This window comes from Schistocerca piceifrons, chromosome 2, assembly GCF_021461385.2.
Source record: "Schistocerca piceifrons isolate TAMUIC-IGC-003096 chromosome 2, iqSchPice1.1, whole genome shotgun sequence".
Lineage (NCBI taxonomy): Eukaryota > Metazoa > Arthropoda > Insecta > Orthoptera > Acrididae > Schistocerca > Schistocerca piceifrons.
In genome coordinates this window covers 859,880,049-859,901,973 of record NC_060139.1, presented here as the reverse complement: position 1 = coordinate 859,901,973, position 21,925 = coordinate 859,880,049, and the positions used below count along the sequence as shown (strand labels likewise).

The 21,925-nt window shown below is 37.5% G+C and overlaps 1 protein-coding gene across 1 annotated transcript in view; it reads left to right on the top strand.

Moving 5' to 3' along the window:
- LOC124775938 (NFX1-type zinc finger-containing protein 1-like) overlaps positions 1–21,925 on the top strand; it is a 346,822-nt gene that overhangs the window by 199,484 nt on the left and 125,413 nt on the right. The window contains exon 13 of the mRNA XM_047250783.1: positions 13,368–13,533. Within this exon, the coding sequence (XP_047106739.1) occupies positions 13,368–13,533 (166 nt within the window). The remainder of the gene's footprint in view (positions 1–13,367; positions 13,534–21,925) is intronic.

Below are 21,925 nucleotides of genomic sequence, written 5' to 3'. Positions count from 1 at the left end.
ATGAAGTGTAGAAAGACTGGCAGACAGTCAGTGCTTCCAGTACAGACTGGCAGTTGACTTTCACTATAGACAAATATTAATGTTTTGCATATAAACGAATGGACAGATCCATTGTTTGATTACAAAGTTGTTCAATAATCCCTATAAATAGTAATCTCCATTAAATAACTGAGAGTATATGTTTAGAGTGATTTAAGGCAGGTGCCACACTGAGATTAATTGCAACAAATCTCAGGAAATGTGGACCATCTCTGTCATTCCATGTGATCTAACGTGCATATACACATAACAGTTTAACATGTTTCACATTTCAAGATCGAATTGCTATTGAAACAGGGATTCTCTTTCTGTGGCCATAAAATGAGATAGTCATAAATATAATTTTAGTAACATAAAATTATAGAAATGTTGTATAGTAGTTCATAAATAAGTAAAAATAGGCGGATGGCAGATGGGATGCACACAGGACATAAAATGCATATGCAGTAACATAGTAAAAAAATTATGTGACATTACATCCATTGTAAAAAAAATCATGTGACATTACATCCAACTGGACTCTGAAATCTTGTGTGCTTGATAAGTATGAGTCAGTATTCAAATCAGTATTAACAGTTTTATATAATCTTACGTGTTTTATTCACATAATTTCTTCAGGTGTTGAAATGGGACATTCATGTTGATGGAATGGGACTATGACAAAAAAATTTCATTTTAACCTGTTTTATTTTGAAGATATTGGTTTCCAACTGGTTTTTACATTTTAACAAATCTACACCAACTTATGAAATTTCTACGTCTACATCTACATAAGTGATCTACTAGGTGATAATCTGAGCAGTGCCCTTAGATTGTTTGCAGGTGATGCTGTAATTTACCATCTAGTAAAATCATCAAATGATCAATTCCAATTAAAAATGATCTAGAGAGAATTTTTGTATAGTGCGAAAAGTGGCAGTTGGCACTAAACAAAGAATAGTGTGGGATCCTAACCAGGTAGGATTGACAGAGGACATCGAAAAAGTGCAAAGAAGAGCAGCTCGTTTCATGTTATCACGCAATAGGGGGGTGAGTGTCAGTGATATGATATGCGAGTTGGGGTGGCAGTCACTGAAACAAAGGTGGTCTTCTTTGCAGCGAGATCTATTTACGAAATTTCAATCACCAACTTTCTCTTCCAAATGTGAAAATATTTTGTTGACACCCACCTACGTAGGGAGAAATGATCATCATAATAAAATAAGAGAAATCAGCGCTCACACGGAAAGATTTAGGTGTTCCTTTTTCCCACATGCCATTTGAGAGTGGAATGGTATAGAAGTAGTATGAAAATGGTTAAATGAACCCTCTGCCAGGCACTTCAGTGTGAATTGCAGAGTAACCATGTAGATGTAGATGTAGATTGATGTCCAAGCCAGGGAATGAAAACCTTTGTTGATGTTCAATGTTGGACTTCAAGCCATCGAAGAATATCAGACCTTGGTATCCATGCATATAATCAGCTTTAAATGCAACGTCAGCCGCTGTGGCCAAGCAGTTCTAGGCGCTTCAGTCCGGAACCGCACTGCTGCTATGGTCGCAGGTTCGAATCCTGACTTGGGCATAGATGTGTGTGATGTCCTTAGGTTAGTTAGGTTTAAGTAGTTCTAAGTCTAGGGGACTGATGACCTCTGATGTCAAGTCCCATAGTGCTTAGAGACATTTGAATTTTAAATGCAAATTTGTTGAATTAACTGAAGTGTTTGATGTACTCTGCAGCTCCCAGCCAGCCACCTTTCAAAAAAGCTATATATCAGGCTACACCACCAATCAACATCACAGTCTATCAACGCAACCTGCATTCGAAAAGCTAATGTTGGGCCAGACCAAATATTGTAAATGGTCTGCACTCTTCTTACTTGTGCATGTATGACACTCCATGCCACATCATCATCATGTCTGTCATAGAGTGCAGTCAGCCACACCTGGTACTAAGACATAAAAGGTAGTTGAAATCCTAATAGATAGTGGTGAATATCTTAAAATTTTTAGTGCAAGAGGCTGTGGTCAGTACACAAAACTCTTCACTGATGTTTCATCCTCCATCTGTGGGTGACATCACTAGAGCTGAAACCCTGATCACTGCTTAGAAGGCTCGAGGGGCCCACAATGTAGATTTGTCCAGGGCTGTGTACAAGTCACTGCCATTCATTCTGTGGTGCCAAATGCATATGATTGTCTCTGGCAGCTGTCATCATTCACAACTACAAGTAATCAATGATTAAAATCCCTCTTTCCATAGAAAAATTATTGGAAACATATGAAATATATGTCAGAAAGTTAATTGGTATATCCCAGGAGAAGAAAGATAGGGTAGACTCCCATTGAGGAGGAGTGCATCACGTCTCGAGTGGTAAATGAGACACAGTCATAAGAAATATGTCAGTTGATATTTGACTGCCTGGAACAGTTCTTACTGATGGAAACCACCTCATTACAATGGATAGCAAATGTACAAAAGAAACAAAAGTAATATCACATGATCCCCAAGGAAAATAACACTAGTCAACAACCATTTTGCATCTGGGATGTGATACATCAATTACTATGTATTTTCGTGTTTAGTCCGAATATACCTTTCAAAGTGTTCTACCACACACCATTTTTGAGTTTTTATAGGGTTTTTGTTTTTTGTATTCAGTATTTCACTTTTTACTGTTCTTCTGCTTTGATGTTGAATTGTTTGTTTTTGATTTGCAGAGGAGTGCTAGAAGATGCACAAATTGTCAGTAAGTGGTTGATGTGGTAATCCAGTGGTGTGAAAAACATCCTCAGTGAGTGTTTCCTGCGAAAGACAGTGCAAACTTATTGTGTTTAAAACTTGCACTAAGAAAAATGGCAACTAGTAAATCTCGTTGCTGTCTAAACACCCCGACAACTTTTGTTATGAGTGTGGGAAATTCAATGTCAAGTGAATCAGAAAGTAGTGAACATATAGAAGAGTACTGCCCTCAATATCATAACAGTTTGCCTCAGCTCTTTAATCAAAAGGAATTGAACAATTTGGTTCACGATCTAAAACTTTCAAAACAGCAAGCCGAACTCTTTGAGTCGAGACTGCAACAACGGAACCTTCTACCTCCAGGGACAAAAATTTCCTGTTTCAGACCAAGAGGTGCATCCTCCACTCAATATTTTGATATGCAGAATTCAATGTGTGTATGTAGAGATGTCAGTGGTCTGATGATGCAGCTAGGTGTACAGCATAATTCACAGGTGTGGCGACTATTTATTGGCTCCAGTAAAACCAGGTTGAAAGTGGTACTACTGCATAATGGCAATGCATTTCCATTGATACCTTTGGCTTACGCAGTAGCAATGATAGAAACTTACGAAACCATGCCTTTGCTGCTAGAGGAATCAAATATAAGTTTTGCTGTGATTAAAAGTTGTAGCGCTTCTTACAGGTTTACTGGCTGGATTCGTGAATACTGCCGCTTTTTGTGTCTTTGGGACAGCTGTGACACCAAGAACCACTATACAGTCAAGGAATGGCCTATAAGGAAGTCATATGTTCCTGGAAACATAAATGTGAACAATACCCCATTGGTTGAGCTCGATAAAATCATTTTCCTCCCCTTCATACCAAGTTGGGCCTTATCAAGAACTTTGTAAAAGCTTTGGATAATGAAGATGAGTCCTTCAATCTCTTAAAAGAAAAGTTTCACAAATTGAGGCAAAGCTGAAAGAGGGAATATTTGTTGGACCACAAATAAGAAAATTGCTGAAAGATCCAACCTTTGATACCAAACTCATAGATCCAGTTAGCTGCTTGATCTTCTTTTAAAGCAATTTTGAAGGGCTTTTTGGATAACAGAAAAGACAAAAACTATGTTACCATTGTGAATGATTTGTTGGACAACTATAAGAACATGGGGTGTAGAATGTCTGTTAAAATTCACTTTTTTCACTCTTACCTTCATTTCTTCCCAGAAAATTTGGGAGCCATAAGCAATGAGCATGGTGAATACTTTCACAAACACATTCTTACCATGGAACACTGTTACTAAGGCCATTGGAACCCTTTGACGTTGGGTGACTACTGCTGGGGAGAGTGATGAAACAGCAAAAAAACAAGAGCTCTGTCATCGCATTTTTAAAAAACCAAAGACGATTAAAAGTGAAAATATCTTCAGAACTAATTTGGACCTTTTATTGGCATCATGTCCATATATACATACAAAATAGTATTGATTTCAAACGTTCTGAATGTGTATTTTTGTTTGACTTAATGGTGTCCATTGTCGCTATTACCTTTTTTTTTTTTTTTTTTTTATTCTGCTGTGTATCTAGGAAATGTGGTGTCACAGAGAAAAACTGGTTTTACCAGTATATTCAGCACCCCAAAATTAGGTAAATACACCCATTTACAAACCAGATGCAGGAAAAAAGTTTAAATTTATCAACTAGTGTAATAGGACAATTAAAATTCTCAGTACACAAAAATAATCTTGAATGAAACAACAAGTTTACTCGTACCTTTTTGCATGCCAAATAGCAAACCTTCTCTACTACTATTAGTGCTGTCTTTCTCAAACAAATTCCTATTACATCATGTGAATTAATTTGACTACACTCCATTACCCTTGTCTTACTTATGTTGACAATGTTCATTATAACATCTTTCGAATACACTATCCATTCTGTTCAACCAACCTTATTTATATAGTTGCTGGGACTGCACTTGGAAATATTATTGTGTTTGTTGTTGCAAGAAAATAAGTAGAGATTTATTTTGTGTAGAGTTAAGGTTAACAACTCACCAATTTGTGAAGGTGCTGTGTCATCAATAGGCATGTAAACAAGACTGAAAACTTTGCTAGCTTTTGGAAAAATCTTTTTCTACACTAGAGTGCACACATACATGCACACACCTGTAATGCTACATTGTGATGGCTGAATACATTGTGCTGGGACTGCAGTTCTGCAGTTACTGCAGTGAAGGGCTGTTTCAGACGGAATGGGTGACAAAAGAAAGGTGGCTGGGTGTGGGAGGGTAGGTTGGGAAAGGGTCACTGATATCGAGAGGGAGGCAAGAGGTTGTGAGAGTTTGGTGTATAATACATATGTTAATAATAAACTACATATCTGAGTTGTATTAATTGTCGAACTCCATGCTAGATGAAATCTTCTGAAAACTTGATTCGGCACCAATGTCTTCAAAATCAGTATTCCAACTACTTGGAACTACAGTTGGACTTTATTACATGTTCACCATACATCTGAAAGAGATTGATGTGTGTCTTTATTTAGAATGAAATATTGAAATTAATGTCACATTCTAAGATCTGTGGTACCTTGGCAGTGTAATAAATGTAAGGTTCTAAGTCAGTGCAACCAAAAGATATGGCCATTTATGTCACATATTTTGATCCTTGCTAAGTCACTCATTAAAACCCATTGGGTACTTTCCATTATCTAGAATCTTTAAATTTGGCAAGAAGTAAGATTTCACTGCTCAAGTAAAGTAAAAAATCCAAACCTTGTGAATCTGTAATTAAAAATGTTTTCTGTCATTTGTTATCAGTCTGTTAAGCCATAACCCTCCCCCCTCCTTTTTCCAGGAACAGATAGACATATCAAGTTGAACTGAATGTCACATACTAAAGTATATAGTCCCTTGGCAATGTATTAAATGTAAGCTTCTAAGATGAAGTTGAAATTTATGTCACCTACTGAGGTCTATGGTTCTTTGGTGGTGTAAAAAAGTTAAGCATGTAAGTCAGTGCTATTGTGCATTTATGTCATGTAGTTTGATACTCGCAAACTCACTCATTAAAGCATATAGGGCACTTACTGTTGGCCTAGAAACTTGAAATTTAGCAGTAAACCAGGATTCAAATCACAAGAAAAGGGAAAAAATGTTAATTTGTAATTCTGTCAATGTCATTTGTTATCTGACTTCAAACTTGAAGTTAAAACATTCTCAAAAGCCTTGAAATCCCTGGGGGATGAATATCTTGTGAGCACCAGTGCTTATAACAGGCAAAATTCGATAGGATTCTCAATTCACAGAATGGATGAACTGTTTGTATAAATAATTAAGTTTGTGGGGAACCCTCAGGGTGTGAGTCCTGCTCACACCTGGCCTTTATCTTTTCAGCATTTTCCAAATTTTCTTATTAAACTACTGTGGTTTTGTTCTTCATCCACTTACTCATTACATACATGTCCAGAGAGTGATTTACAGTCAGTTTAAACTCCTATACAGGCATCATATTGGAACTAAATGATGTCCCTTCAGTGTCTAAGTAAATGCTAACACTTGGAGAAGTGCAGGGCACACACTGTGCTGTCTTACAATATGTTTATTCACAACCAGTTTCAAGCATTGATCGTCTTCACAGCAGAGAAATATTGTGACAACTTCACATGTCATATGTGCTATTTAACTAGAAAAGGTGCTGTAGCTGACATGCAAACATCAGAAAAAGATACTCTAGGCCATAATAACAGCTTAAGCCAGCAGAAAACACTGAAAAATGAAACGATCTAACAGCAGCAAGTGCGCAGCACATTGCTCTGGCACAACCTGAACAAGTCAGTCAGCTTTAAATGCTGGCTCTCTAAATTGTCTCAGTACTGCTCCTCGAATACAACATTGCCTACCCTCAAGCGATTCCCATTTCAGTTCCTGAAGCATCTCTGTAACACTCATGTACAAATCTAGCAGCCCACCTCTAAATTGTTTCAATGTTTTCCTATAATCTGATTTGGTATGGATCCTGTCCTATATGCAAGCTCCTTTACAGATGAACCACACTTTCCTAAACTTTTCCCAAAAAAACAAAGTTTTCACCTTCCCTACCACAGTCATGAAATGCTTCTTTCATTTCATATTGCTTTGCATACAGATATTTAAACAACGTGACTGTGTCATGCAGGACACTATTAATGCTGTATCCAAACATTATGGCTTTGTTTTTCCCATTCATCTGCATTAACTTACATTTTTCTACATTTAGAGCTAGCTGCCATACATCACACCTACTAGAAATTTTGTGTTAGTCATCTTGTATCCTTCTATAGTCACACAACTTCAACAGCTTAGAGTACACTACAGCATTATCAGCAGACAACTGCAAATTGCTGCCCACCCCATCTGCCAAATCATTTGTGTATAAAGAGAACAACATTGGTCCTATCACACTTCCCTGGGGCACTCCTGATGACACCCTTGTCTCTGGTGAACTCTCGCCGTCAAGGACAACGTACTCCTTAAAAAGTCTTTGAGCCACTCACATATCTGTGAACCTATTCCGTATGCTTGTACCTTCAGAAGAGACAGTAGAGGAGTTCTGTTTTAATAGCTGTGTATTTATTGGTCAAGGGTGGTGCAAGGCTGATATCGCTGATTGCATCCATGTACTCAACCAAGTGAGTAACCTGTGTCATGAACTTTGTGCTGTCACAGATGACATTCGAAATAAAAATGCTTTCCACAGTGGTGAACCACATGCTTTGGTTGATCTAAATGATGAGATGAGCCCCCAGTCCAGTAGGTTGCTATGGTGACATCCATAGAGGAAGAACAGCAGTGCAGTTTGGCTCCACACATGGCACAACTTGATGCGCAGTAGGTGAGTTGTAAGGCAATGCAGCTGGCTGCATGAGGCCTGGAGTGAATGAATTCGTGCATATCACAGATGACATCTTGGCCAAAGAGAGGCTACATGAATCCAACTGGTTGGATTAGTGTGGCTTGAAAGTAGCCCAGTTTGCGATTGGAGCTGAGTCCATTGCAGAATCACAGAGTAGGTTGTTCGACACGCTGCATGACAGCAGCATTGTAGCTGTGCAGTAACCATAGATGTTAAAGATCGTGACATTCTTACACTCATATCCTGATATGCACAACTGAAAGAAATTAGTACACCCTCTTAGAGGTTTTCAGTTATCTCAAGATTTATTGTTGCAACAGTGCATGTGGAGAACATGAAATAATTACATTTAAAGATGAATTCATTATTATGTGAATTTGACCCCAACATCATTGATAAAATTTTGGGTAAGAAGAAGCACGCCAGGTCCCTACTGTACACAATGAGAAACACAAGACATATGGGAAAAGAAATGGTGCAAATTACCTTTTATAGGGAAAACATCAAATAGCATAAGTAACATCTTGAAGGCAAAGGCTTTCTCTGAGGTTTTCTATGCCCATCAGACAATACGTAGTTTCTTGTTCAATGCAAAAGACGACCAACCAGCTATCACAAAAAGTGGGGTTTATAAAATCACATGCCGATAGTGTTAGTCTTGCTACGTTGGACAGACGGGGAGGGTAATCTGCACCAAGCTTAAAGAACACCACAAAAGCTTGGAGATTGAAGAAGCCTGATTCAGCCTTTGCAGAACGTTCCCTGAACAATAACCACAGATACACAATAGATGAACAAGTCCTACGCACAGAGGAAAAGAGGGCCAAACTCAACCAATTAGAAATTTTAGAAATTAAAAAACAGATGTGTATATCCCACACCTATTATTAAACGAGCAAACCCAATTCAATTATTCACCTCTTTTAGATGAGATCACAGCCCCAGGATAGAAGCAAAACTTTGGGTGCCAGTCCATCATGTTTAAAAAGCTCTTGACTGATGCACGATGACTTTAGCCCGATCATTGTAGTGTAATTGGTAAGTGTGCACTAATGTTTGTAATTTGTTAAAAATGGTCATGGATGTAATTGTACATTAAGCAATGGATTGATACCTTAAGGAGTTGAGATGATTATCTTTGCTTTGTCATCATGTTTAATTGTGCGTTATCATCTTTGGGAATCAGGAATCAGTAATGTATTTGAAAATGGGCTTATAAACCGAAACCTAGGTTGTGCAATAACATTAATAATGAATTGTGAAACAAGGCTAAAAAACAGTGTTTGTTTAATTAATGTAATTTCTTCACTTACGTTGTTCCCAAACCCTTAGCATTTCTCATTTCACCAGCTATTGATGGCCCTTTAAAATTACATTCTTTCATTGAAAAAAGTCTATAGTTAGTGGAATAACGCGTTAGATAATGAAGTTTTGCATAATAAACATATGGCATAATGCTTTCCTCTTTGTGTGCTGTCATTTTCCAAAATCTCTTTTTGATATCTCAAATCATTTATGAAATGTGAGAAATGTTGTGGATATTTCAATTTGGCTGATTCATGAGCCCGCATGATCGCAAATGAGTGTACAACAGCAGATCAATTTTCTTGAGCTTGGTGACAGATGGAGAGCTCCACCCAAGTGTAAAGAAAAATTTGATGTATTAGCTAAATTTCATACACAGTAACATATTATGTAATATGCACTAACTGCAAAATTTTTCAAATTTCTCTCAGTGTCTTACTCACATGTAAATATCACAGTAACTATGACAGTTAACAAAGTGATGGTCACATCATCAAGAACCTGATATCTGAAACTATAAGTAATGCAAAAATAATTTTTTTAGCTAATAATATCTGTAAAATCATTTGAGAAAGATTGCAGGGCTTGCTCTTCAATTCTGTCATCGCTGATTGGCCAAAATGTTGCAAACATTGTTGATCTCCCCTCCTGAACAAATGATGAACTCGCCAAGTGCTTTGGATGAAAATTGGTCACTGTGCATCGGCAACCTTATCCTGCATGGACTCTGCATCTGTTATCCTCCAAGTGGCATGTGCCTTCATCAGATCAAAATCAATGTCATCTTTCAGGTGCACTAGTTTTTTTTTTTTTTGTGGCACTGGTTTTTCTCCTTAATGGTATGAGTTACTGATTACAGAAGTCAATTTCAGCTATAATGATAATAATTCCGTGTGGCTCAATGGCCTAGTGCAAATCTTTTATTGGACTCCACTTTGGCAATTTGCATGTCCCTAAGCTACCCCACTTATCCAACTGGAGATTCCAAAACATATGTTGTTTCTGGTAACCCCTCACTTTGTTGAAAGGCGAAGACTAGGTTAAAATGCGGACTGAAAAATCTTTGATCCATCATGGATTAGATCCTATGCCTCTCAGCTTTCAGGCATGCACTTTACCACTAAACTACCAGGCCTGAACGGTGATATATACAGTCACAATACAAGATACAAAAATAATTTTCATGTATATTTTGTATCCTTGTCCAAGGTTGAGAATGGAGTGGTAAGATGTTCCACAGACTCATGTCTAACATAAAGCAAGAAATTGGGAAAATCTGCCCGTTAAAAATAATAAAAATAAAAATGGACTTCATTAGGCACTTTTTTTTTACACATTATCTAAATATCTAGATTCAGGGATGGAGAAGTTCTTCTAGCTGCACCCCAAGTAGCAGTGGTTGTTATATCACTTAGGATAAAACTGATGCAACATTAGGTTTTTTCACAGTAGCAGCTTTCTTACTGACTTATTCAATTAGCATAAGTGTGAATAGCACTAAGTATAGTGACAGTTTTTTTATTAGTTCTTTGACTCATTCCACATCCCTGAAGCTTCCCCTTCTTGATGGGATGTACTGTACATGGTAAATGAATGAATTAATCTGAAAAAGAGAGTTTATAATTAGTACATATTAGCAGTGTTTGCTCATTGTAAGGAGACATTGGCTTTATGTGTGAAAACTTCCAAAATTGAGTGTTGCTTAATGAGCAGTGGAGAGTTTTATAATACAAAGTTCTATGAGATACTGAAAACAAAGCACTGTTATCAGAAAGCAAATTGTACTGTTACATTTAATTGTGACTGTAATGAAACTTAAATGGTGGATGGTGAGACATGTAACCAGGCAAATGGCTGGCAGATAGATATGGAACTTCTTTGCGGGGTTTCAAAAAATAGGGAAAGAATGAGACAAAAACGTAACAGATGATGGATGGTCAGATGAAATTACAAAATGTACTTTTGAATAGTGTGATGGATTGTAGATAAAGACAGTAATGCATCAGAATGCCTAGGGATTTCTTTGATCTGCTTCCAGAAGTGAACTGATTATCATTATCGTGAGGATGGCACAAACATTACAAGATCCCACTCATATAATAAGAACTCTGCTACCAATGTGAACCGTGCAACTCCCAAAAAAAGGGTCATAAGTTGTAAATTTCAGTACTAGGCACTGTAGCAGACAGTGGACAGCAAGGCATTAATGGTGCAAACTTTCAACCACAAACTGGAACATTAAGGTTTTAACATTCCCTTCCCATTTCAATCGTCAGAAAATTTGTTGTAGTCTCACATCAGATCAAACTGCAGGTGCATAAATTCAGATAACAACCAACATCAGAGCACCATTTGTAATAACTGGTGAAAGGAAGTTAAACATTCATAGGACTCAAGTCATAACACATATCTTTCTCACATAATTTAAAGATCCTGAGTTTTACAGCTGATTAACAAGACATTAGTTGGGTCTACCTCAGTTTATTTTGTATGAGCAGGAGACTCTTAAGACAGCCATCACTATAACATATTGACCTAACTTGACAAAATTAAATAAATAACCATGAAATACTTCAAAAGCTCTATAAAAACGAAAGTTCCACCTTGGAATGAGTTGCACACTCGGTGGATGGCTGTTGATGTTTAAAAATCATTTATCAGACTACCACTGTTGTGTCATACTTCAGTTGTATTTGGTGGACTCAGGCATGTAAGGCTCTTCTATGGTCATCAGTATTTATTTCTACTCTACTGTGTGACCAAAATTAAATTCGGGAATTCTCTGAAAAGTGTTTGTGGAGGATCTGGTACCACACAGGTAGTCATACAAATCCAACCTATAAAAAAAGTATCTGTTGCTTAAATCTCAACAAATTTGCAAAAGGAAATTAGTAATGGATCATGTGTGAAAATATTTTCCTTGTAAAACCAGAGAATGTTCAAAGAATATGTTATCTTGTGCTGTATATAGAAAACAATTTAACAAACTACTGTTTGTGTCTGACAAGAGTGCTTTGGGGGCTATTTGTAATTAGTAGCTACTACATAAGCTTTGTCAGTGTCCTGTATACGAAATATTTCAGTGGTTGAAATGAACATGAGACACTTTTATGAATAACTCGCATCATCATGTAGTCACAAAGCCATTACACACACAAAGAACCAGTTAGCAACAACAGTATTCCTGTTGTTCTTGTTATTATTGTAAGAAATGAACTTATGTTTTCAGTATTACTACAAGCATTTTCATTAGAATCTTGATTAATCTGTATAACAAATATGTGTTAGGAAACAGTTTGGACATTATTATAAATGCCAAAAAGTATTTTTTGGGGAGCTTTTGATGATTTCAGCTTCCTGAATTTTTTGGGCTATGCTTTGTTTTTACAGTTGGAATGATTCATTAATAGGATCCATAGAACAAAAGATGCAACCCTTTGTTAAGATTTGTAAGTGTGCAGTATTTTAGTGTAAAAACTGGGAAAAGTTCATTGGCCAATTACGAGGAAATTGTAGATGAAGGCTGGTGTTACAAATTTGTTACTGTATGGTTGCCCCTGTTGGTTTGTAGAACCACATGCTGTCCTTATGACACATACTTCCTGTATGACAGCATTACTATTTTTTTCTTCCTGCTGAATTTTGATACTTTAATTGGCTTGTTTGATATGCAATTAAGTAGAACAATCAGAAGCCAAAGAGTGTCACATACTCATGGATTAAGCATTGGGCACCAGATGCTGGAATCCTGCATCATGGATTCACATAAGGTCCTTGCGGAGGTGTTTTGCTGTTGCCTTCCTCAAACTTGTTACAAAGTGTCAAGTGTGTACCTGTAACATATGGATGACTGTGATTAATGCTTGTACAGGGCACCGTTGTTATGGAAGAAACGAAGGGAGAGAGTGAAATTCAGTACCAGCACATAACCTACTTCTCTCAAACAGCACCAAGGGGCCACTGAGCTTAATGTCTCCATCTGACAGATGGATCACAATCAACAATATCACATGCCTCACTTCATGAGATAATGTGGAAAGATTTGGAACTTAAATCCAAACCATTGATGCAAAGACTTGCGATCAGGAACTTTATGCCAATACTACTCCTCCACTTACCAACAAAATACTGCCAATGAAAATTTCCCATGAGCAGAATTCAAACCAGCTTATCACAGAGCCAAGTGCCATCACACAGGCATGCATAGCAACCTCAGCGCAGAATCGGATTAACAAGGAAAATCATTGTGGATATTTTAAATCATTACTCAATGGCTTTCGTGTAGCCACAATGCAAAATTTCAGTTCTTAGTGTTTCGTGAATGTCCTATGAATTCATTTGCACAACCTTGTCATCCAAGTCTTGTTGTTTCTTTGTTCTTTTGATTCATTTTCTCAGATATTATCATTACTTTAATTTCAGGATTATCACCATACAGTGCCAAGTTGTTATCGAGGTGTGAAATGGCTTGTGGGGAAGTCCTGGAATGTGAACACATCTGTGCTGGGACTTGTGGTAAATGCCATCAAGGTCGTTTACATTTGCCATGCCAGGAAAAGTGTGGTCGTCTGCAAATATGTGGACACGGGTATGTTTATTATGTGGCCCATATTTTTTACTGTTTGATGATAAATATAGAAAACCAAGAACTATGATATTTAATAAAATGTGGAATTGAACCTCAGTTTCTGGAAGGAATTAGTATTAAATTTAGCAGACTTTGCTGTTGAATATTGTGTAGGCCCATTAAAGTAATTTTCATGGAGTGTGTCACTCTTACGATCGAGCGAGGTGGCGCAGTGGCTAGCACACAGGACTCGCATTCGGGAGGACGACAGTTCAATCCTGTGTCCGGCCATCCTGATTTAGGTTTTCCGTGATTTCCCTAAATCACTCTAGGCAAATGCCGGGATGGTTCCTTTTAAAGGGCACGGCCGTCTTCCTTCACTGTCCTTCCCTAATCCGATAAGACCGATGACCTCGCTGACTGGTCTTCTCCCCGAAACAACCCAACCCAACCCAACTCACTCCTACGATAAACGATTCCGATTCCTAAAATTGTAGTCTTTTAATCAAATAACAGGATAAAGAAAACAAAATCAAAGCTAGTTTTGTCTTTTAACGAGAGGGAACTATTCTTGGCATATGGCAGTGAAGAAAAAGGTTGTATTGATGGATCAGTGCAATAACTCAATCTGTGAATATTTCTTTTCATCAAACTGTATTTTTGTACCTCAGAGCAGAAAAAATGTATGACTGAGCAAAGGTAATAGAACAGCTTAGAGGAATCTGTTAAAACCTGGTTCATGCACGCTCTCTCACAGCAAGGAGATTTTATATATATATATATATCATGAAGCTACATATGTTACCATGAGTGTTGCTAAATGGTGAACAACTTACGGGGCTAATAATTGTTTCTGGGTCTGGGTTTGGTAAGTATGAACTTGTAGCTGATTATTGCCACCAGCTCTTTTAAAATTAACTTTGTGTATGGTCCACTTATCACTATTGGCAGTAGCAGTGTTTTTGTATATTTCGAAGATCTTGGATCACAGCAGTACCAAAAAAAATTACTTCAGGGCGATCTATGTGCCGACCAAGTGAAATAATGTTGAAAAGCAAGGCACTTTCTGCACAATTGCTTAAACCTTGCCCATGCAAGAAATAAGAGACCTACTGACTTGTAAAATTACAGTAGAGATACACTACATTAGTTCAAATAGAACATGTCAAAATACTTTTGATATAATGTTAGAGAACTCTTAAATCTGAATTGCAGACAGAATGCATCACTGTTCTAAAGTATTCCGTCAAGAGGAACAATGATATGCTTGCTTACAACAAATTCACTCTGCCAGAGCCCGTTAAGGCTGTCAGTGGCTTAAAAGTGACACCTCATATACCCACAGAACAGTGAGTTGCTACAGTCAGTATCTTCAAGGATTTAATATTTATTATCTCTTTTGCATATTTAATATATTGATAAGCTACAGAGTTTGTAACTTATCATATCAAGTGTTTTACATCTTGCAACCTAAAAAAGGTAATAAATATCACATTCTTACAACTGTTGGTTGTAACAACTTACTGAATTGTGGGTACATGAGGCGATTCTTTGAAGCCATTAAAACTGACTTTATTAGACTTTGACAGAGTAGATTTGTTGTATGTGAGCATAGATTTGTTCCATTAAGCTGATAGCTTCCCAGCAGTACTCCCTTTCCCACAAAACAGAGTTGATAATTGGTTATATGAAGAATCAGTCAGCTCAGTGTCAATAACTAACAGTTGTTTTGTAATACACAGATTTTCATGTGGTAAGATTTGATATATAACTGATGACCATTAATAATGCAGTTTATTTAAGAATAAATTTTCCAAATTGTGAAAAAAGTTATCCTACCAGTCGACAGAAGTTGAGGACAGTTACTGTTTTTGCCATTTAAAAATAAATCTGACAGGAGATACAGAACACATACATCATTATGAACATTGTGTGCCATAATCCTGTTTGTGGCCAGTTGATGTTGTTGTTTTGGTGGTGGTGTTCAGTCTTTAGACTGGTTTGAAGCAGTTATCCACACTTGTATGAGGCACTTCTCTCCTCTGTAAATACTGCATTCCACATCTATTTGAACCTGTGTCCTGGATTCCAGCATTGGTGTCCCTCTACAATTTTTACTCACCACACTTCCGTCCATTACAATATTTATGACCCCTTGATGCCTCTGGATGAGTTCTAAACCGATCCCTTCTTTTAGTCATACTGTAACAATTATTATTATTATTTCTTTCTTTTCTCAGACGTTACATCTGGCTAAAAATGGAAAGTGACGCGGACCTTGATCATGCGTGACTTCCTTTTTAACTGTACGGTATATGTTACATTGCATTTAGGAACTTTCGGGTAATTGAACATGTATCAATGATTACGGATTTCTGTAGTTGTATATATAAGTTTGGATGTAGCTGTATTGCATTGATGTACTGGTGGATATTGTGTGGTATGACTCCTGTAGTTGATAGTATAATTGGTATAATGTCAACTTTATACTGATGCCACATGTGTTTGACTTCCTCAGCCAGTTGGATGTATTTTTCAATTTTTTCTCCTGTTTTCTTCTGTATATTTGTTGTATTGGGTATGGATATTTCGATTAGTTGTGTTAATTTCTTCTTTTTATTGGTGAGTATGATGTCAGGTTTGTTATGTGGTGTTGTTTTATCTGTTATAATGGTTCTGTTCCAGTATAATTTGAATTCATCATTCTCCAGTACACTTTGTGGTGCATACTTGTATGTGGGAACGTGTTGTTTTGTAAGTTTATGTTGTAAGGCAAGCGGTTGATGTATTATTTTTGCTACATTGTCATGTCTTCTGGGGTATTCTGTATTTGCTAGTATTGTACATCCGCTTGTGATGTGATCTACTGTTTCTATTTGTTGTTTGCAAAGTCTGCATTTATCTCTTGTGGTATAGGGATCTTTAATAATATGCTTGCTGTAATATCTGGTGTTTATTGTTTGATCCTGTATTGCAATCATGAATCCTTCCGTCTCACTGTATATATTGCCTTTCCTTAGCCATGTGTTGGATGCGCCTTGATCGATGTGTGGCTGTGTTAGATGATACGGGTGCTTGCCATGTAGTGTTTCGATTTTCCAATTTACTTTCTTCGTATCTGTTGATGTTAAGTGATCTGAAGGGTTGTAGAAGTGGTTATGAAATTGCAATGGTGTAGCCGATGCATTTATATGAGTGATTGCTTTGTGTCTTTTTGGTAGTTTCTGCTCGTTCTATAAAGATTTCCTTAAATTGTCTGCCTGTCCATAATGTAGGTCGATAGACACACAAACAAACACAAAATTCAAGCTTTTGCAACAAACTGTTGCCTCATCAGGAAACATTTTAAAACCCACATCCTTTCGTCTTTCCCTCTCCTTCTCTCTTTCCTGATGAGGCAGCAGTTTGTTGCGAAAGCTTGAATTTTGTGTGTATGTTTGTGTTTGTTTGTGTGTCTATCGACCTGCCAGCGCTTTCGTTCGGTAAGTCACCTCATCTTTGTTTTTATATATAATTTTTCCCACGTGGAATGTTTCCCTCTATTATATTGATATCCATAATGTAGGTTTTTTATGTCGATAAATCCCCTTCCTCCTTCCTTTCTGCTTAATGTGAATCTTTCTGTTGCTGAATGTAAGTGATGTATTCTATATTTGTGGCATTGTGATCGTGTAAGTGTATTGAGTGCTTCTAGGTCTGTGTCCTAGATATTTATAGGCATCTGTTTTTTCCATCGCTTCTATGCAGTCGTGGTTATCCAATATGTAATCTTCTTGTTTAGTGTGTTTTCCCTTGACTATGCTATTTTTCTTACATTTGTCTGTTCCAAAAGCCATATTTATATCATTGCTGAATACTTCTGTTATCTTTAGTAATTGGTTGAATCGTTGATTTGTTGCTGCCAGTAGTTTTAGATCATCTATGTATAGCAAATGTGTGATTTTGTGTGGATATGTTCCAGTAATATTGTATCCATAATTTGTATTGTTTAGCATGTTGGATAGTGGGTTCAGAGCAAGGCAGAACCAGTATATTTCCAATATTTGTAGTAACCATGAGTGGGGTACACTATCAAAAGCTTTTTGGTAATCAATGTATGCGTAGTGTAGCGACCTTTGTTTAGTTTTAGCTTGATATGTCACCTCTGCATCTATTATCAGCTGCTCTTTACATCCTCGTGCTCCTTTGCAACAGCCTTTTTGTTCTTCATTTATAATTTTGTTCTGTGTTGTATGTGTCATTAATTTTTGTGTAATGACTGAAGTTAATATTTTGTATATTGTTGGTAGGCATGTTATGGGGTGATATTTAGCTAGGTTTGCTGTGTCTGCTTGATCTTTAGGTTTCAGATAAGTTATTCTATGTGTAAGTGTATCAGGGAATGTGTATGGGTCTGCAATGTAACTGTTAAATGTCTGCTTGTGTCTGTGTATGTGCGGATGGATGTGTGTGTGTGTGTGTGTGTGTGTGTGTGTGTGTGTGTGTGCGGGCGCGCGAGTGTATACCTGTCCTTTTTTTCCCCGTAAGTCTTTCCGCTCCCGGGATTGGAATGACTCCTTACCCTCTACCTTAAAACCCAAATCCTTTCGTCTTTCCCTCTCCTTCCCTCTTTCCTGATGAAGCAACCGTTGGTTGTGAAAGCTTGAATTTTGTGTGTATGTTTGTGTGTCTATCAACAGTGCTTTCGTTTGGTAAGTCACATCATCTTTGTTTTTAGATATGTTAAATAATTTAGTTAGATGTGAATGTGTTGAGGTGAACTTCTTTAGCCAGAAATTTGCTATTTTATCTTTTCCAGGGGCTTTCCAATTATGCGTAGAATTAATTGCTCGGGTGACTTCATGTTGCAAAATTATCACTTCAGGCATCTTGTATGTGTTTGTTTCTGCTTGTACCCACCGTGCACGTCTGTTATGTTGTACCAGGTTTCACCATATGTTGCTCCAGAAGTGTTCCATGTCTGCTATGTTTGGTGGGTTGTCTATATTAATGTGTGTTATTTATTGTCTGATAAAATTTCTTTTGGTTTGTGTTGAATGTTTGGTTTTGTTTCCTTCTATTTTCACATTTTTTGTATCTTCTAAGTCGTTTGGCCAATGCCTGTAATTTCTGCTTCTTTTCATCTAATTGCTCTATCGCTTCTTGTTGTGAGATTTTACCTAACCTTTTTCATTTCTTGTCCGATATTTCATTTCTTATAAATTGTGTTAGTTGTCCATGTCTTTTCTCAGTTTTTCTATTCTGATCTGTAGCCTGTGTTGCCATGCTGGTTTTGTGGGTTTTTTCTGTGTGTTGGTTTGTTCTGAACTCTGCCTAGTGTGTATAATTAGTGTAGTGAGTGCTCCTATATAAACCAGTAGCTGTAACTCTTTCATAGTTGTATTTTCATTTATTTTACTGTGTATGATTGTGTTGATAGTTGTTATTGTTGTTTCGACTTGTGGGTTATTTGGTGGTCTATGCAAGAACGGCCTAATGTCTGTATTTGTGTCTTTGTTTTCTATATATGTTGGCTGAAATTTTTCTTCTATATCTAACATGTGTGTCACTTCGTGTTCTATTTGTGCTTGTTCTGGTGGCCGTCTTAAGATTTCGTTTTCGTCTGATTGTTTAATTGATGCGTATTGTTCTTTGTTTGTTTGCTCTGGGATGTTTGAGTCCATTACTGTATTTTCTTCTTCTTCTGATTGCACATTATTTTGTTCCAGTATTTGTTTTACTTGTTGTTTGATGTTTTCTAATTCTGACTGGGGTATCCTGTTATTTTTTATTATTACACGGATCTGATCAGCTAGTCATTGTTCTGTTAAAAATTTTAATTCTGGGTATCTGGTAATAAATGTTGTGTATACTTGTGATCTGTATCCAGTTGTGTTGGTTCCTAAGTTTGTTGTTTGGTAATAACAGAACATGAGGTGTCGGTTAACTTCATCTAACCATCTCATCCTCTGTCTTTGTTTTCCTACTAGAGTGGTTGCAGGGAGCATATCCTTCAAAACACCTCTATTTGGATTTAAGTCATTTTCCGTGTGGCTAGCAGTGTCGTTACCATTGTTGATGGGCATAGGGTTCAAGCATCGTCCCCGACCACGACAGCTCTTGTCCGAGGCTTCATTAGTTCTGTCCTGAACCAACTAATCACACTAAAATGGGGGTTAGCCCTATTAGTGGTTTGTTCTTTTCAGCCTTTTACGACTGGCAGAACATACCGGAGGCCTATTTTTTCTTTTATTCTTTTACTATTATTATTATTATTATTATTATTATTATTATTAACCCCTACCCCAATCAGTACCTCCTAATTAGTTATTTGATCTGCCCATGTAATCTTCGACATTCTTCTGTAGGACCACTTTTCAGAAGCTTCAGTTCTCTTCTTGTCTGAGGTGTTTAACATACACATTTCTCTTCTGTCCAAGGCTATACTCCAAATGCGTAAAGAAAATACTTCTTAACATTATGAGAATTTATATTCTGTGTTAACAAGTCTTCTCTTTTTCATGCATTTTATATTGTCTCTTAGTTTCGGTGTCATCTGTTATTTTACAGACCAAGTAGCAAAACACATCTACTACTTTTAGTGTATCATTTCCTAATTTAAATTGTATGCTTAATTCAACTACATTCCATTACTCTCATTTTACTTTTGTAGATTTTCACCTTATACCCTTTCCCAAGTCACTGTCCATCCTGTTCGCTATTCTTTAAAGTCTTTTGCCATCTCTGAGATTTGCTGATGACACTATAATCCCGTCAAAGTTTTTATATCCCTTTCCATTATTTTCCTTGACTTAATTTACAGTTTTCTCAGTGTATAGATTGAATAACATCAAGAAACCGCCACAACCTGTCTCATTCCCTTCTTAATTACTGTTTCTTTTTAATGAGCTTCAACTATTATAACTGCCATCTGGTTTCTGTAAAATCTGTACACAACTTTTTGCTCCCTGTACTTTTATCCCAGGGCTTTAAGAATTTCAAAGTGTGTATTTCACACAACATGCTCAAAAACTTTCTCTAAATTTATAAGCTAAAACATAGATTTTTCTTTTATTTAACCTATCTTCCAAGAAAAGTTCCAGAGTCATTATTATAACAATGTAAATAATAATTTTTTGTCAGTATAATATAATGTAATTGGATAGATAAAAAAATCTACTCACCAAGTGGCAGCAGGAGAACACATATCACCTCAGCCTTCACTGGACATAATTATACCACCAGCCTATCTCAAAAGCAGATTTCCCAGGCCATCACATCCAATCCTGGTACTGCTGATCCCTCCAAAAAAACAACTTAGGAGTACACTGCTTGTCACTCAGTATTATCATGGTCTCGAATGTGTTAATCAGCTACATTGACAAGGCCATGACTTCCTAAAAATCAAGCCCTGAAATTAGGTCCATTCTGTCTTGAGTTTTTGCCAGCACACCTAGAATAGCTTTATGTCGTCCTCCCAATCTCTGCAGTATCCTTGTCAGGCCCTAAGCTACTTCTGCACTCATGTCCCTACCCTAAGGCTCCTACCCCTGTGGCCATCCCCACTGCAAGATTTGCCCTATGCGCACTCTTACCACCACCTATACCAGCCCTGTTACTGGCAAAACATATACCATCAAAGGGAGAGCCACCTGTGAAATGAAAATGATATGTCGTGTGGCGAGGGCCTCCAAGTGGGTAGACCCGAGTGCCTGGTGCAAGTCTTTTGAGTTGATGCCACTTTGGCTACTTGCGCATCGATGAGGATGAAATGATGATGATAAAGACGGCACAGCCACCCAGTCCCTGAGCGGAGAAAATCTCAAACCCAGCCGGGAATCGAACCCAGGCCCCCGGCATGACAAGCCGGCATGCTGTCCACTCAGCTACAGTGGTGAACACCTGGGAAATGACACATGTCATATACCAGCCATTCTTAAACTGTTCAGTGGTGGACACCTGGGAAATGACACATGTCATATACTAACCATTCTTAAACTGTTCAGCCTTTTACATCAGTGTAAGCACCACCAAGTTGTCGGTTAGGGTGGATGGCCATTGGCAGATGGTGTGTACTGGTGGTACACAATATCCTGTTACAAAGCATGCTCTACAACATAACAATTGTGATCTCGGGGCCTGTGGCATCTGGATTCTTCCTCCAGACACCAGTTTCTCATAACTCCACAAGTGGGAACTGCGTGTCCTTGGTTCTTGCCACCCACCTGGCCTCCATTTACATTAATTTCTTCCGTCTTGGCATTTCTTCACAGTAACTACACCATTCTTCACTCCATTTTAGTTTTCTATGTCTTTCATTTTCTGACCTGCCTATTTTTTGCTGTCCCCCTCCCACCTCTATCACATACAATGCACTTAGCTTGTGTATTACCCTTTTGTCCACTTTAAGCTTTCAGGTTTTCAAATCTCATCC